This window comes from Vicia villosa, linkage group LG5 (assembly GCF_029867415.1).
Source record: "Vicia villosa cultivar HV-30 ecotype Madison, WI linkage group LG5, Vvil1.0, whole genome shotgun sequence".
Classification (NCBI taxonomy): domain Eukaryota; kingdom Viridiplantae; phylum Streptophyta; class Magnoliopsida; order Fabales; family Fabaceae; genus Vicia; species Vicia villosa.
Window position 1 is genome coordinate 116,621,452 of NC_081184.1, and position 14,511 is coordinate 116,635,962.

The 14,511-nt window shown below is 41.7% G+C and overlaps 2 protein-coding genes across 2 annotated transcripts; both read right to left on the reverse strand.

Moving 5' to 3' along the window:
• Positions 1-632: 632 nt before the first annotated feature.
• On the reverse strand, positions 633-7,572 carry LOC131605225 (uncharacterized). The gene is made up of 2 exons (XM_058877607.1): positions 4,361-7,572; positions 633-4,104 (listed from the first exon to the last, which is right to left on the reverse strand). The coding sequence occupies exons 1-2, from the start codon at positions 7,570-7,572 to the stop codon at positions 633-635; spliced, it is 6,684 nt and encodes a 2,227-aa protein (XP_058733590.1).
• Positions 7,573-7,646: 74 nt separating this feature from the next.
• On the reverse strand, positions 7,647-9,853 carry LOC131605226 (uncharacterized). The gene is made up of 2 exons (XM_058877608.1): positions 8,561-9,853; positions 7,647-7,676 (listed from the first exon to the last, which is right to left on the reverse strand). Exons 1-2 carry the CDS (start codon positions 9,851-9,853, stop codon positions 7,647-7,649), a joined length of 1,323 nt encoding a protein of 440 aa, XP_058733591.1.
• Positions 9,854-14,511: the final 4,658 nt, after the last annotated feature.

Here is a 14,511-nt window from a genome sequence, read left to right on the forward strand (position 1 = left end):
CGTCCACCATCCCAAATACTCAAAAAAAAATTTTAAGCAATTCTATCTGCTTTAGATCATGTTCTTTTTGTAGGACTTCGATGTTAGAGATGCAATGCTTACCAAAATAATTGGACGTTTTTGTAAACAAAACGGTAACAGTAAAATGGTGTAAAAACAAAGTTTGAGTGAAATATCTTTTTATTAATGAAGAAATAAATGCCTAACATAGGCGAGTACATCAGGAAGCGGCCTCCTTAAGGAGGTGGGCCACCAAAAAGGAAAAACAAATAGCATTTACAAACATGGCAACGTAAGAAAAGATTCCATTGGGTTCCCATCTTGCTATGCCTTGCAGATCTTCGATATTCCTTCTGCTTTGCTTTCCGAAATGGGTGAATGGATTGATCCTTTGCCCTTGTGAGCCCTCCGATTATAGTGACTAACTATGCTCGAGGATCTAATGCACGACGCAGTCATTCGCTTTTTGTCCCTCTTTTGCCTGGACCGCCCTTTCGGGTTTTCAATCCACCAGGACCCCTTTTTTGCCTAAGTCGCCCTTTCGGGTTTTCAACTTAGCGGGTGTACTTTATTTCTTTTTCATTCTTTTTCCTGATCTTTTCCTTTTCTTTTATTTCTATTTTTGATCAGGTTTATGCGAAGTATTTTTTAACTGCGTCGGCATTCACAGGAAGTGGGAAGTCTTCGCCATCCATAGTTGAGAGGATCATGGCGCCACCTGAGAAGACTTTCTTTACAACATAAGGCCCTTCGTAATTCGGAGTCCACTTTCCCCTAGGATCGTTATGAATAGGCAGGATCTTCTTGAGCACAAGGTCACCAACCTGAAAGTGTCGAGGTCGAATCTTCTTGTCGAAGGCTCTCTTCATCTTCTTTTGATAGGCTTGCCCATGGCATATGGCCGCTAGTCTCTTTTCATCAATGAGGTTCAATTGATCAAATCTGGTCTGGACCCAATCAGCTTCGCTGAGCTTCACATCTGTTAATACCCTTAACGAAGGAATCTCAACCTCAACTGGGAGAATCGCTTCCATGCCATATACCAACGAGAAAGGAGTTGCCCCAGTGGAAGTGCGCACCGAGGTACGATAACCATGTAAAGCAAAGGGCAACATCTCATGCCAATCCTTATAAGTGACCACCATCTTTTGCACAATCTTCTTGATGTTTTTATAGGCCGCCTCAACTGCGCCATTCATCTTTGGCCGATACGGGGAGGAGTTATGATGCGTAATCTTGAAATTCTCGCATAATTCCTTCATCATCTTGTTATTGAGGTTGGATCCATTATCAGTGATAATCCTTTCAGGAACCCCATAACGACAAATTATATGGTGCTTGATGAAGCGAGTCACTACTTGCTTGGAGACATTTGCATAAGACGCAGCTTCAACCCACTTGGTGAAGTAGTCAATAGCAACAAGGATGAAGCGATGTCCGTTAGAGGCGGTGGGCTTAATTTCCCCAATCATATCGATGCCCCACATAGCAAACGGCCAAGGAGATGTCAACACATTCAGAGGAACCGGAGGTACATGAACCTTATCTGCATACACTTGACATTTGTAACATACCACCACATGGTTGAAACAATCATGTTCCAAGGTAGACCAATAATAACCTGCTCTCAATATTTTCCTAGCCATGGTATGTCCACTAGCATGTGTACCAAAGGATCCTTCATGCACCTCTTGCATGATCTTTGCTGCTTCGTGTCTATCCACGCATCTGAGCAACACAGAATCAAAGTTCCTTTTGTACAACACACCTCCAGCAATGAAGAACTTGGCAGATAGTCTCTTCAGAGTTTTCCTATCTATGAGGGAAGCACCCTCAGGATACTCTTGGGTTTCCAGAAATTTCTTAATGTCATAAAACCATGGTTTCTCATCAGGCACATTATCAATGACGCCACAGAATGCAGGTTCATCCAACCTTTTGATCACAATTGACGGCGCTTCATTGTCCCATTTGACTTTGAACATAGATGCTAAAGTGGCCAAAGCGTCAGCCAAGTGATTTTCCTCTCGAGGGATGTGATCGAAGGTGATCTCATCAAAGTATTGAACCAATTTCGCCACATGTTCTCTATAGGGAATCAAGTTGGGGTGGCGTGTTTCCCAATCTCCGTTGATCTGACTAATCACCAAAGCAGAGTCTCCATAAACTGCGAGATTTTTAATCCTCAAATCAATGGCCGCCTCAATACCATATATGCAAGCCTCGTATTCAGCCACATTATTAGTACAATCAAAACAAATCCTGGCCGTAAATGGAATATGAAAACCTGTTGGAGAAGTAAGCACAGCCCCAATACCATTACCCAATGCATTAGAGGCACCATCGAACACGAGCGTCCATCGCGCCCCTGGTTCAGGTCCTTCCTCTTGATCTTGACTTTCGGGAGTTTCTGCCACGCACATTATATCTTCATCGGGAAACTCAAAGTACATAGACTGGTAGTCGTCCACAGGTTGATGTGCAAGATAATCAGCAATTATACTACTTTTAATGGCCTTCTGAGTAGTGTATTGGATGTCATATTCTGTCAAGATCATTTGCCAACGGGCAATCCTCCCTGTCAATGCCGGTTTCTCAAATATGTATTTGATTGGGTCCATCTTTGAAATCAATAGAGTGGTGTGAGTCAACATATACTGTCTCAGTCGGCGAGCAGCCCATGCCAAAGCACAGCAAGTTTTCTCGAGTAGTGAGTATCTCGATTCACAATCGGTAAACTTTTTGCTAAGGTAATAAATTGCGTGCTCTTTTCGACCAGACTCGTCATGCTGACCCAGCACACACCCCATCGAATTCTCGAGAACCGTCAGGTACATAATCAACGGTCTACCTTCCACTGGAGGCATGAGGATTGGAGGCTCTTGCAAATACTCTTTAACCTTATCAAATGCCTTTTGACAATTGTCATCCCACTTTATTGCCTGATTCTTTCTCAATAGCTTGAAGATAGGTTCACACGTGGCGGTAAGGTGTGAGATGAACCTTGCAATATAATTTAACCTTCCCAAGAATCCACGAACCTGTTTCTCAGTTCTCGGCTCAGGCATCTCTTGTATAGCTTTTACCTTGGCGGGATCGACCTCGATACCCCTTTCACTTACGATGAAACCAAGCAGCTTTCCTGATCTCACTCCGAAGGTGCATTTATTGGGATTCAACCTTAACCTGAACTTTCTTAACCTTTCAAACAATTTCTTCAGATGAACCAGGTGCTCTTCTTCAGTATGGGACTTTGCAATCATGTCGTCCACATAGACCTCAATCTCTTTATGAATCATGTCGTGAAACGAAGTCACCATAGCTCTTTGATAGGTTGCCCCAGCATTCTTTAATCCAAACGGCATGACCTTGTAACAAAAGGTGCCCCAAGGCGTAATGAATGTTGTCTTTTCCATGTCCTCGGGCGCCATCTTTATTTGATTGTAACCAGAAAAACCATCCATGAATGAGAAAACTGAGAACTGAGCAGTATTATCTACCAATACATCAATGTGAGGAAGCGGGAAATCATCCTTCGGGCTCGCCCTATTCAGATCTCGATAGTCGACACACATTCGTACCTTCCCATCTTTCTTAGGTACAGGTACAATGTTGGCGACCCATGGTGGATAAACTGTTACGGCAAGAAAACCTGCATCAAACTGCTTCTGAACCTCTTCTTGGATTTTCTTGGACATATCAGGACGTGTTCTCCTGAGCTTCTGTTTGACGGGCGGAGAATTTTCTTTAAGGGGTAGCCTGTGCACAACAATATCCGTATCTAATCCAGGCATATCTTCGTAAGACCATGCGAAGATGTCAGAATACTCCTTCAACATTCCAATCAACTTTTCTTTCACATTCTCATTCAAAGAAGCCCCTATTTTAACCTCCCTTCTCATCTCTTCGGTGCCGAGATTCACCGTCTCAATAGGCTCTTGATGCGGCTCGATCACTTTCTCTTCTTGTTTCAACAATCTGGCCAACTCATCAGGCAATTCACAATCTTCTTCATCCCCTTCTTCAGCGGCGTAGATAGGGTTGTCAAAGTCATAACGAGGCATAGCAAGATCGTTGTCAATAGAATCTGGAGGAGAAGTGGATCTGCATGGATTATGATTTATGCTTTATTTTAGAATGGGGGGATGACGATGGATAAGAAACGTTGCCATTTTTTTTGATTAATTATAAATATAAAAGTAAAAACGAAAGACAGGGAACAAAATATTTGAATGCAAAAACGTCCTTTTATTAATGATTTTAACATTGAAAAACAACAAATGAGGCCCTACATATGTTCACTGTGTCTTGGGCATAACACAGGAATTATTGCATGATAAACAAAAACAAACATTATTACTTTTGATCAAGAGCAATTGAGACGATGTCTTCGGATGACCAGTTGAGAAGCTTCTGTCCCGGGACACACGGCTTGATCCATTCTTCAATGTCATAATCACTATCCACATCATCATCAGCAACACAAATATGATCCTTGACGATGCCAGCACTAGAGAACTTGATCGGAATGAAGGTTCCGGGCTTCTTGAAGGACCCATCAGAAGAACTCTGCCCCAACTGATATCCAATCCCACACTTATCCTGCTTGATTGGTAGATCCAAGACTCGGCCCCATCCTTCAGGATGACCAGATTCAACCACAGCTTTGGCTTCCTTTAGTGAAGACATAGGAGCCTCCAACTTCTTCTTTTCGACATAAGGGATCTTGATAGTCTGGACAGCCTCAAACGCTTGACAAGGTGTTTCGTGGACCTCCCCTTCCACATCAATATATTTGAAAGACGCAAGATGGCTTACCAGATGCTCTTCCTCCCCACATATCGTGACTATCTTCCCCTGAGTGGCGAATTTGAGTTTTTGATGCAGTGTGGAAGTCACGGCCCCAGCAGCATGGATCCATGGACGTCCCAGGAGACAACTGTAAGCCGGGTGGATATCCATCACAAAGAAAGTAATAGTGAAGAGTTGAGGACCTATCATCACTGGTAAATCAACCTCCCCAAACACCGACCTCTTTGAGCCATCAAAGGCTCTCACAGTTAATTCGCTTGGCCTTATCTCAACACCAGAATAGTCTAGCCTCATCAAAGACGACTTTGGTAACACATTCAAAGAAGATCCATTATTAACAAGAACACGAGATAGCATGGTCCCCTTGCACTCCACAGATATGTGCAAAGCTCTATTATGTTTTCTACCTTCAGGAGGCAAATCTGCATCAGTGAATCCCAATCCATTTCCAGCATTGATATTAGACACAACCCCTTCAAGCTGATTTACTGAGATCTCCGGAGGGACAAAGGCAGTGCCTAGGAGTCTCAATAAAGCATTTCGATGGGTCTCGGAGCATAAGAGCAACTGTAAGATCGAGATCTTAGATTGAGTTTGACTCAATTGGTCAACTACTTTATACTCACTTTTCTTGATGATCTTTAGGAACTCTTCCATCTCTTTGGCCACAGTATCTTCAGAATTGGAGCTTTGCCCCCGGCCCACTGTATCCTCTACCACTCTTTTCCCTTTTGCTTGAGCTAGAGCTTCTGCATCGTCATCACGAGTATTCTGGGGAGGGTTGAAAATACGACCACTTCTCGTCATTCTTCCAATGCCCACAACATTATCAACATCTTCTTTCTCAACCGGCGCTTTAACCTCATACTTGGCCCCTTGGTAGAAAACTTCTCCTCCATAATTCCATGGGATTGCTTTTTCACTGTTATATGGGACGGGACCAGGAAGTGTAATAACCAAAGGAGGTGCTCTTGTAGGAATTGGAATCTTGGCAGGAGTATACGGGATAGATGCCACATTAACTGCATTTTCAACCTTTTCAGGACGTCGCACACGCTCAAACTGTAGATACCCACTATCCATCAACTGTTGGATCCCATCTTTCACCTTATCACAAACTGATGAAGTGACCATGCAATTAGGACAGAATTCTCTACAACCAGCGTATAGTCTCATCCTCAACAATTCCTTCTTCAATAATGGCAACAATGAACCCAATTCGATCACATCCTTAACCAGGTGAGTGTCTTCGACAACCTCAATAGCATTTGCCGCATGGGTTCCATGGGGAGGCATAGGATTCTGAACAACATTAGGTCCTTGAGTAGGAGTAAACTCGATGGCTTTGGAGTCGAGAAGATCCTGGACTTTATGCTTCAACGCTTTACAGTTTTCGATATTATGTCCAGGTGACCCAGAGTGGAACTCACATCTTGCATTGGCATCCCAATTGGCAGGCAACTTAGCAGGAGTGGCCAAAGTCCTCAACTGGACAAAGTTCAAATCGAGGAGATATGGCAATACTTGGGCGTATGTCATTGGGATCGGATCAAAAGCTCTTTCTGGCAATTTCGGCCGTTGTTGGTACTGACGTGGCTGATACCCTTGTTGTTGATGTTGGAAGGGAGCATTTGGGATAGTCACAGCGGCTACTTGTTGATGAGCCTGATTTCTGCCACTACCATAGTAGGCAGCACTCGTTTCACCTTCTCTTTTCTTAGCAAACCCATTATATGGCTTCTTTCCACCAGCCCCAGAGGAGGAACTAGCAGCACTTGGATTCTGTATTCTACCAGCCTTAATTCCACTTTCAATTCGCTCACCAATCATAACCAACTCGGCAAAACTTGAGGATGCAGAGCAGGCGGAGTAGTATTGACCCTCCAGAGTGTTGGTGAACAGGTCCATCATTTCTCTTTCCAACATGGGTGGCTGGACCCTAGCCGCCAGCTCGCGCCATTTCTGCGCATATTCTTTGAAGGACTCATTAGCTTTCTGGGATAAATTCTGTAACTGAGTGCGATTTGGTGCCATGTCAACATTATACTGATACTGCCTTATGAAGGCATCAACCAGGTCTCTCCAACTTCGGATGTGAGTTCTCTCCAACCTCATATACCATTCCAAGGATGCCCCAGTCAGGCTATCTTGGAAAAAGTGCATCAACAGTCCTTCGTCCTCAGAGTATACATGCATTTTGCGATAGTAAGCTCGAACATGTGTCTTAGGACAAGTGTTCCCCTTGTATTTCTCGAAGTCGGGTACCTTGAATTTCGGCGGCACGCGGACGCCAGGAACTAAACCCAAGTCATTGATATCCATACCCAATCCTTGGCCTTCCATTGCCCTCATCCTTTCCTCCAAACCTCTAAACATCCTTCCAGCATCCTGTGGAAATCCCCATTCACTTTCAGGAAACAAATCCTCGTGTTGGTCTTCTTCCAACACGGGGATAGCAGCAGCCCTTCTGATTTGTTGTGTGGTTTGTCCTTCAAGAGTAGGCTGGGGAGGCCCCCGGGGATTACCTTGATTAGCAGCAGGAGGAATTACACCAGGTCCTGCGATCACAGGTTCACCATTGACACGAATATCAGCAGGATTTCTTTGCGGGGGGTCCGCAACAACCTGAGCAACTGTGTCCATCCTGATTCTGAGTTCTTCTTGGCGATCAGCCATGTTTTGCATGACTTCCATGAACTGAGCCATCTGAGCAGTAACCTGAGTTCTCATCTGGATAAGATCGTCCCTTAACTGATCCATTTGCAGTGAGTGATTAGCCCTTGTGTAGTAGCGATGTGTAGGCGGAGGTGCAATTGCTGAAAGAGAAAACCTGATCAGTCAGATAAGAACACCATCTGATGTACCTGTTTGTGCATGATGTGCATGAGGTGCATGTGTGCATATGATGTGAGGTGCCATTTTCAGAGTATCCAAAATATTTAATATTAATCAAGAATGTTTAACAATGTGACAAAAGATAAGCATCAAGAGGAAACAAAAAGGACTCAAATTTCATTAATAATCTCTTTTTGAGTTTGGGCATACCCATACATTGACAAGACAGTTCAAACAACAGAAAAGACAAAGGACCCCATCCAACAATCCTGGTGGTGGTCATGAAACACAAGCTCAAACACTAATCCATCTTGGTGTAAAACAAAGGTCCTCCTTGTTTAAAGTGCTCGTCGCTCCACTTCTTAGTTTCATCAAACATCTTCTTAGTCACTTCTCGATCTCTTCCTTTGACAAAACTTTGAATCACCACATCTTTGCGAAACAACTGCCCATCTAATATATCACAGTGGGCCACCAAGCTCTCACATCCTTTGCAATCAGGGAGGGTATTCTTTTCAGATGTACTTTCCATTTCTGCTATCTGGTTTCTGAGCTTTGCATTCTCTTCTGTTAGTCGAGCGGAACGGAGATGACTACCTTTGAGTTGTGTCTCCACGGCTAACCTTTGAGTAATTTCCTCTTCAAGCTTCTTCTTGATTGCTACCCTCTGAGTGGTTTCCTCTTCAAGCTTCTTTTTCAAACCCTTTACCTCGGCCCTAGCCTCTTTCTCTACTCTGAGCTTGTGAGCCCTTAAATCTTCTCTGTACTCTTGCTTGAGCTTTTCTTCTGCTTTCTTTACCGCTTCTTCTATAACCCTTTGATGGTCCTCAATGCGAACAGTGGTAACTCTTTCACCCTTTTCAGTTCTAGCCCTTTTTTGAACTCTGGAAGATCCTCCTTTCAGTATTTTAACCTCATGTGCTAATTCAGCCCTTTTCTGATCCACCAAGAAGTACTTTATTTTAGCGTCTTCCCCTTTTTCTCGCAACCTGATATTCTCCACATGTACTTGGTTGTACTCCTCAGCTGGTACAGTGGCAGTTAAAATCTCAGGTGGTTGTTCATATAGAGGGCTAACCTTCGGGAAAGGCAGCAGGCGCTCCTTAACTCTTTCTTCAACCCATTCAGTATAAGCTTTCTTAGCAATAGCATTCTTTCCCCCCAAGGTAGTTCGGTCTTCTGTATGAATTTTGTTCCACGCACTCCTTACTTTCTCTAAACCTTCTGGATCGGTTCCTTTTTCAAAACAAACGGACTCAAATATCTCTTTATCCAAAGGCTTGTCCTTCAGCACAAAACCCAACTGGCGCAGTGCTAGCTTCGGATTATAGTTGATAACTCCTTTTGTCCCTATGAGAGGAACATTGCCAAAACTTCCACATCTGGTTATAACTTGCTCGATGTCCGTTCGGAGGTGATACCAAACAATATCATTTGCAGTAAGTCCCATAATCCTTTGGGGCCACTTCTGTGAATCTCTTGTAGTGACAAATGCTCCGCTTTTAGGCAAATGTGAAGAAAACCATTCGTACAGTATTGGCAAACAACCCCCAACTGATCCCTTTTTTCCATACCTAGAATGGATGGCATAATAAGTGTCGGCCAACAGAGTGGGTACAGGATTTTGATCCATGAAGAGACAAATGGCAGTGAGATCAACAAAATTTGGAATATTCGGGAACATCACTAATCCATAGATCATGACGGCCAGGAGAGCATTGAATTCTTTCCACTTTTCCTTATCAGCAAGGGTTTCAGCTTCCCTCATCAGAAATTTCACATAGAATCCATGGGTCCCACCATTAGGCTTCCAATTATCCTTAACGTCCTTCATGCTCAAATAAAGAGCACCAGCAATGCGATCCATTTTGGGCTTCTCGGGTGCACACACAAAAGGAACCTTAGGTTGAACTTTGATTTGAAGAATGTGTGCATACTCTTCGAGGGTAGGGGCTAGTTGGTAATCTTGAAAGGTAAAGCAGCGCAGCTCAGAATCATAAAACTGAAGAAGAGTATAGAGACCCCACTCATCAATACGAGTAGTTAACATAAGCAGAATGTGGCCATAAGTCTTTCTGAATTCATCCAAATTTTGCCCAGTAACTCGGGTGCTCAATCGGACCAAAGGTGTTATATCCTCACGGTAGAAACTGCAAGAGAAGGTATGCTTCGTAGTCTTTTTGTTGACGGTCACACTGTTAGCCATTCTTGATGAGAAGTGTTGACTTTGGATACCTGAAAAATGGCATGCATATGAATATTAATCTCTTTTCTTTTCTTTTTTTTCTTTCCTTTTTCTTTTTTTTCCTTTTTTTTTGGAATTAAACATGCTATGATGATTATGATGCAATGAAAGCTCCTCCCCACATAGGAGAAGTGTATGTTTCTTCTGAACAGGATTGGATGTCGCAGGACCAAAATCCGGCATAGATACCGCAAACCCATGAGGACCATAGTCACCAACATAACAGAACAGTCACCAACGGTACCTGTCATGAATATCCCACCCCACTCACAGGTGAATCTAGGTCAAGGTAGGTCAAAAGGTCTCCAGCGTTAGCAACTCTCCTGAAACACCATCATTGTTGCAAATACATGCCAACAACGGTATCCCATTCGAGTCTCGGCTGGTCGTGGGTCTCATGATCGCAATCAACAGAACCTGACATTCTGTTGGCGTCATGACTATCCACTCTATCCTAGGTATCCTATGTGTCAACTCTGGCCTGGGTATTGGGCTTTTTACCTCATATAACATCCCACCCAACCTGCAAAACAGAACAGAAGACCCCAAGGAACACAGAATATAATCCATATGCATGATGTGCAAACAGAAATAAACATGATATGCAAGCAGAAAAGTAAACATGTAATGAAAACATATATACAGGATGTAAACATATAAACAAACAAACAAAGAAACACCCAATAAACAAACAAACAAAGGCTAGGATCGACTCGCTAAGAACGGACCAGCACAGGTCTAGCAACGTCCCCAGCAGAGTCGCCAGCTGTCGCTACCGCGAAAAATGGAATCAGAGTCGCCACTAATATATTCATCCCATCGCGGGAAAGGAATATCAGAAAACCTAACTCAGAACAAGAACAAGGTCTTTCGACCAGAGAACAGGGCACGGGAGTCGGTTACGCGAGGGGAAGGTGTTAGCACCCCTCACGCCCATCGTACTCGATGGTATCCACCTATGTTTGTTTCTATCTAAAGGGCGTCTAATGTCTAAATCCTAAATGCGAATGCATGCAAAATAAACACGGGGAAAAGAAGGAATTATTTACAAGTGTGTTCGCTTAGGCCCCGCGACCCAATGCCTACGTATCCTTTTCAGGAATCAGAACGACCGTAGTTCGGCTGCATAGTTTCCATTTGTTTTGTGTTTTTTAGTTGAACAGAGGTTAAGGTCGCAATCCACGATGCTCGACCTTTGGAGACTTACACGCCTACTTTTGGAAAGGACTTAACTTGTTCTTAAGCGCCTAACAAGGCAAAAGAATGAACTTGGGTTTGTGTTTTTTATGTAACTACATGATGAACAAAACTCAATACAAGGTTTCGCACCACTTCGTCACTTTGTTTTAATTTGAGCCTTTATTAAGTGTTTTAAGTGTTTTTGGTTGGGTATTTTTTAAGGGGATTTACTTTGCGATTTGAATCACATAAAATGTATAATGATCGAGAAGCAGATTAGGGAATGAATCCCACTCACTTCTATCCCATTATATAGTGACCGAGAAACAGATTAGAGAATGAATCCCACTCATTTCTATGCCACTAAGTGATTGAGAAACAGATTAGGGAATGAATCCCACTCATTTCTCTATCACTTTCTTAATGTGATTCGCCTCTTTATTTATTAGTGTTTTAAAGTTGAAAAGAAAAAGAATGAACAAGGGAACTAACCTATCCTCTGATCTAAGTTATTCTAATCTAAGTCTAATGGCCCTAAGGTCAAGGATAACTATCCTAACCTATCTCAATTCCTCTTAACAAAGAAGGAAGAGTCTAAGGGAACATGGCAAAAGAATGGAGTTACAACTCCAACAAGATGAGAAGAGAGCCCTAGGGCAGTAGCAAACCAAGGAAATAAGTGTCTTAAATCAAACACAAAAGCATCATGACATCACACGAAAATATTCACAAAGAGCTACCAAAGTATCACATAAATCGTCACTTAACAATTAGCGAATAAACATCCACTAATCAAAACAAAAAGCAATTGAAAACATGAACAAAGCTTAAAGTCAGTAGCTATTAGTTCATTTATGGGTCCAAGACCTTATACCAATCTATGTTAGTCAATTAACTTGAAACAAACAAAGTTCTAACAAAACTATGCAAAACTAGGTCAAAACTAGTTAATAGAATTCAAATGGTGAATGAAGTTAGAAGAATGCAATCAAATGATGGAAGTCAGTAGCTAATGACCTCTAGAAGGTGTCTAAGCAATCACAAAACAAGTCAAGAAGTTTCACACAAAATTATGGGTCATTCGGACAAGTTATGGTGCGATCGTTAACCAAAGGTGAGTTATTTACAAGTAAGAAAGAAAAATCAAGTAAAATAAGAAAACATGACTTGAAAAATTCAACTCCAGGTCTTAGGTCCTCTAAACATCCCTACTTATATGTACAAAAAGAAACTAAGTCAATTGCATAAATGCAAAGCAAATTATAGGTCAAATTCACATGGTTATCCGTTTAGGAACGCACATAAATCGGGTATAGAGAACCTAATGAAAACCTAACCAAAACATAGAATTAAACTTTTATTTTTTTCACACAATATGGTATATGAGTCTACTGATATCACACAAAAAATGGCAATTAAATTCTACTCCTAAGGTATTAAACAAAATTAATCTGCAAAACCGATCAAACTTAAAAAACACAATGAACACACTAAAGAAAATGATTTATTAAAAACAACAAACTAAGTTCTAAAAATCTAACAAAAATATCAAAAATTTCTACACACATTATTCTATTTAAAACATATTTTTATTCATTTTTTATTTGAGTGAAAACAGATTAATGAATCAAAAATTATGAAGGAAATAAAAATAACAAAATTCTAGAAACCTGTCTTCCAGGGGGTGCATTAGCAATTATACTTGAACTGAAATCCTTTAAAAACGCTTTTGGGCTTAAAACTGAAGGGTGCGGAAAGCGAAATTGGTAAACCCAGGATGAGAGAAACGAGTTCGTGGCCCACAATGAAAACAACACACACCATTTTCATTCTCATTCTATTTTATTCTTCATGTGTCAGCATGTAACATTTATTTATCATATGGGTTTGTATTAAAATGTGACATGAAAATAAATGATGACATATATCAATGGGTCAAGGTGGGTTTTAAGTTATAAAAGACAAAATAAAAGCTAGAGCCAATCATAGAGAGACACCTCACTTCCTAATCATTGTAATAAAACAAAAACACAAGAATAAAAGTATAAAGAAAAAAAGAAATGAGATGCATGCTGACGTGAACAGTACCATGGAGGGTACTGTTCATCGTCTCCTCCGATGAGCTACCGCCCCCCACGGCGGCGCCGGCGACGGCTGATTCCCAGAAACGACGAATGAGACCACTGTTCTCCTTGTTTTTTCGCGTGGATTCCGAATATGGATTCCGTTTTCCTTAATTCCTTCTCTAACACACAAATCGAACCAATCTTTATAAACCCTAACATTCAAAGCTTCCCCTAAATCACACAAAATTGGTACCCAAGCAATCCTCATGACACAAGGGATTCAAACACGCAAATCACACATTCATACAGAGACTATATCTTGCAAACCGAATCTATGTTCAAAGAAAGCATGTTCATGCACCATATGCAACACAATCAATGAAAACATGGTGGTCTAAATCCTAACCCAATCCCTGATGACGGGTTCCAGGCCTATACATGCTTCTAAAGCCATGGAAAGAATCACCTACTTGGAGAGATATTGATCAAGATTTGAGGAGAAATCCGAGTGCTCTTTTGTTCTTTGAAGATGATGATTAGTGCAACCTTTTGGTTCTTTGAAAGAGATGATGAAGATTGTTGGAGTAGTTATGAGTTTGTGGTGGTTGACAGTGGTGGTGATTGAAGGTTGTTATGGTGGAGATGAGATGTAGATGGTGGTTGAAAGGTGATGAAGATTTTGTTAGAGAAATCGGTTGGGAGTGAAGAGTGATGAGAGAGAGAGCAGAATGATGAGAGAGGGTTCTGTTCTGAAACTCGTTAGAAGAAAATGAAGCATGGGTCTTTTCTGTGAAGAGTTTTTTTCTTTATATGGGATGTGCTCATGGAGCCTTATGGTAGAGTGAAGCGTAGAGGATTATTTCCTGTAGACTTAATGAACAAGTTGTGTTACTTGTAGTGAACTTTTTCTATGCTTTTTCGTTTTCAGAATTATGCATGGCTTAATATGGTATGATGATACATGGTGTTTTATACTTATGCTGCCGCAATCTCTAGTCTAGTTTTCATGTATGTATTGCAGCCAAACATTGCCCAATAAGCTCACTTTACGCGCTAATATCTCCGACCACAGTTCATCAATTTATTCATATTTATGTTCAACATGTAGAGGGGATGGAATAGAATGACATTGATGTTGGGAGCTTTTAGGAATAATGCTTGGAGCTCACTCAGAATTGCATTGAACCATGGTGTGCCATAGCTACCTTGGGCGTGCGCGCGTGACTTAGTCCTAGGCTGAGGTTTTTCACAACGCGCGTCTTAGCAAAGTCATGACTTTAGAGCTTTAGATCTTACTCCACATATGACAAAACGTCTTGATCTTCGCATCATTTGATAGAAGACATGGAATAGAACACGTTTGCCACGGAAGCA

Coding starts and splice junctions, on each gene's coding strand:
- LOC131605225 (XM_058877607.1), bottom strand. CDS start 7,572: ATGGATCAGTTAAGGGACGATCTTATCCAGATGAGAACTCAGGTTACT. Junction 4,105..4,360: donor TCAATTGCTCTTGATCAAAA/GTAATAATGTTT, acceptor TAATCCATGCAG/ATCCACTTCTCCTCCAGATT.
- LOC131605226 (XM_058877608.1), bottom strand. CDS start 9,853: ATGGCTAACAGTGTGACCGTCAACAAAAAGACTACGAAGCATACCTTC. Junction 7,677..8,560: donor GGGCTGAATTAGCACATGAG/GTTAAAATACTG, acceptor ATGCACAAACAG/GTACATCAGATGGTGTTCTT.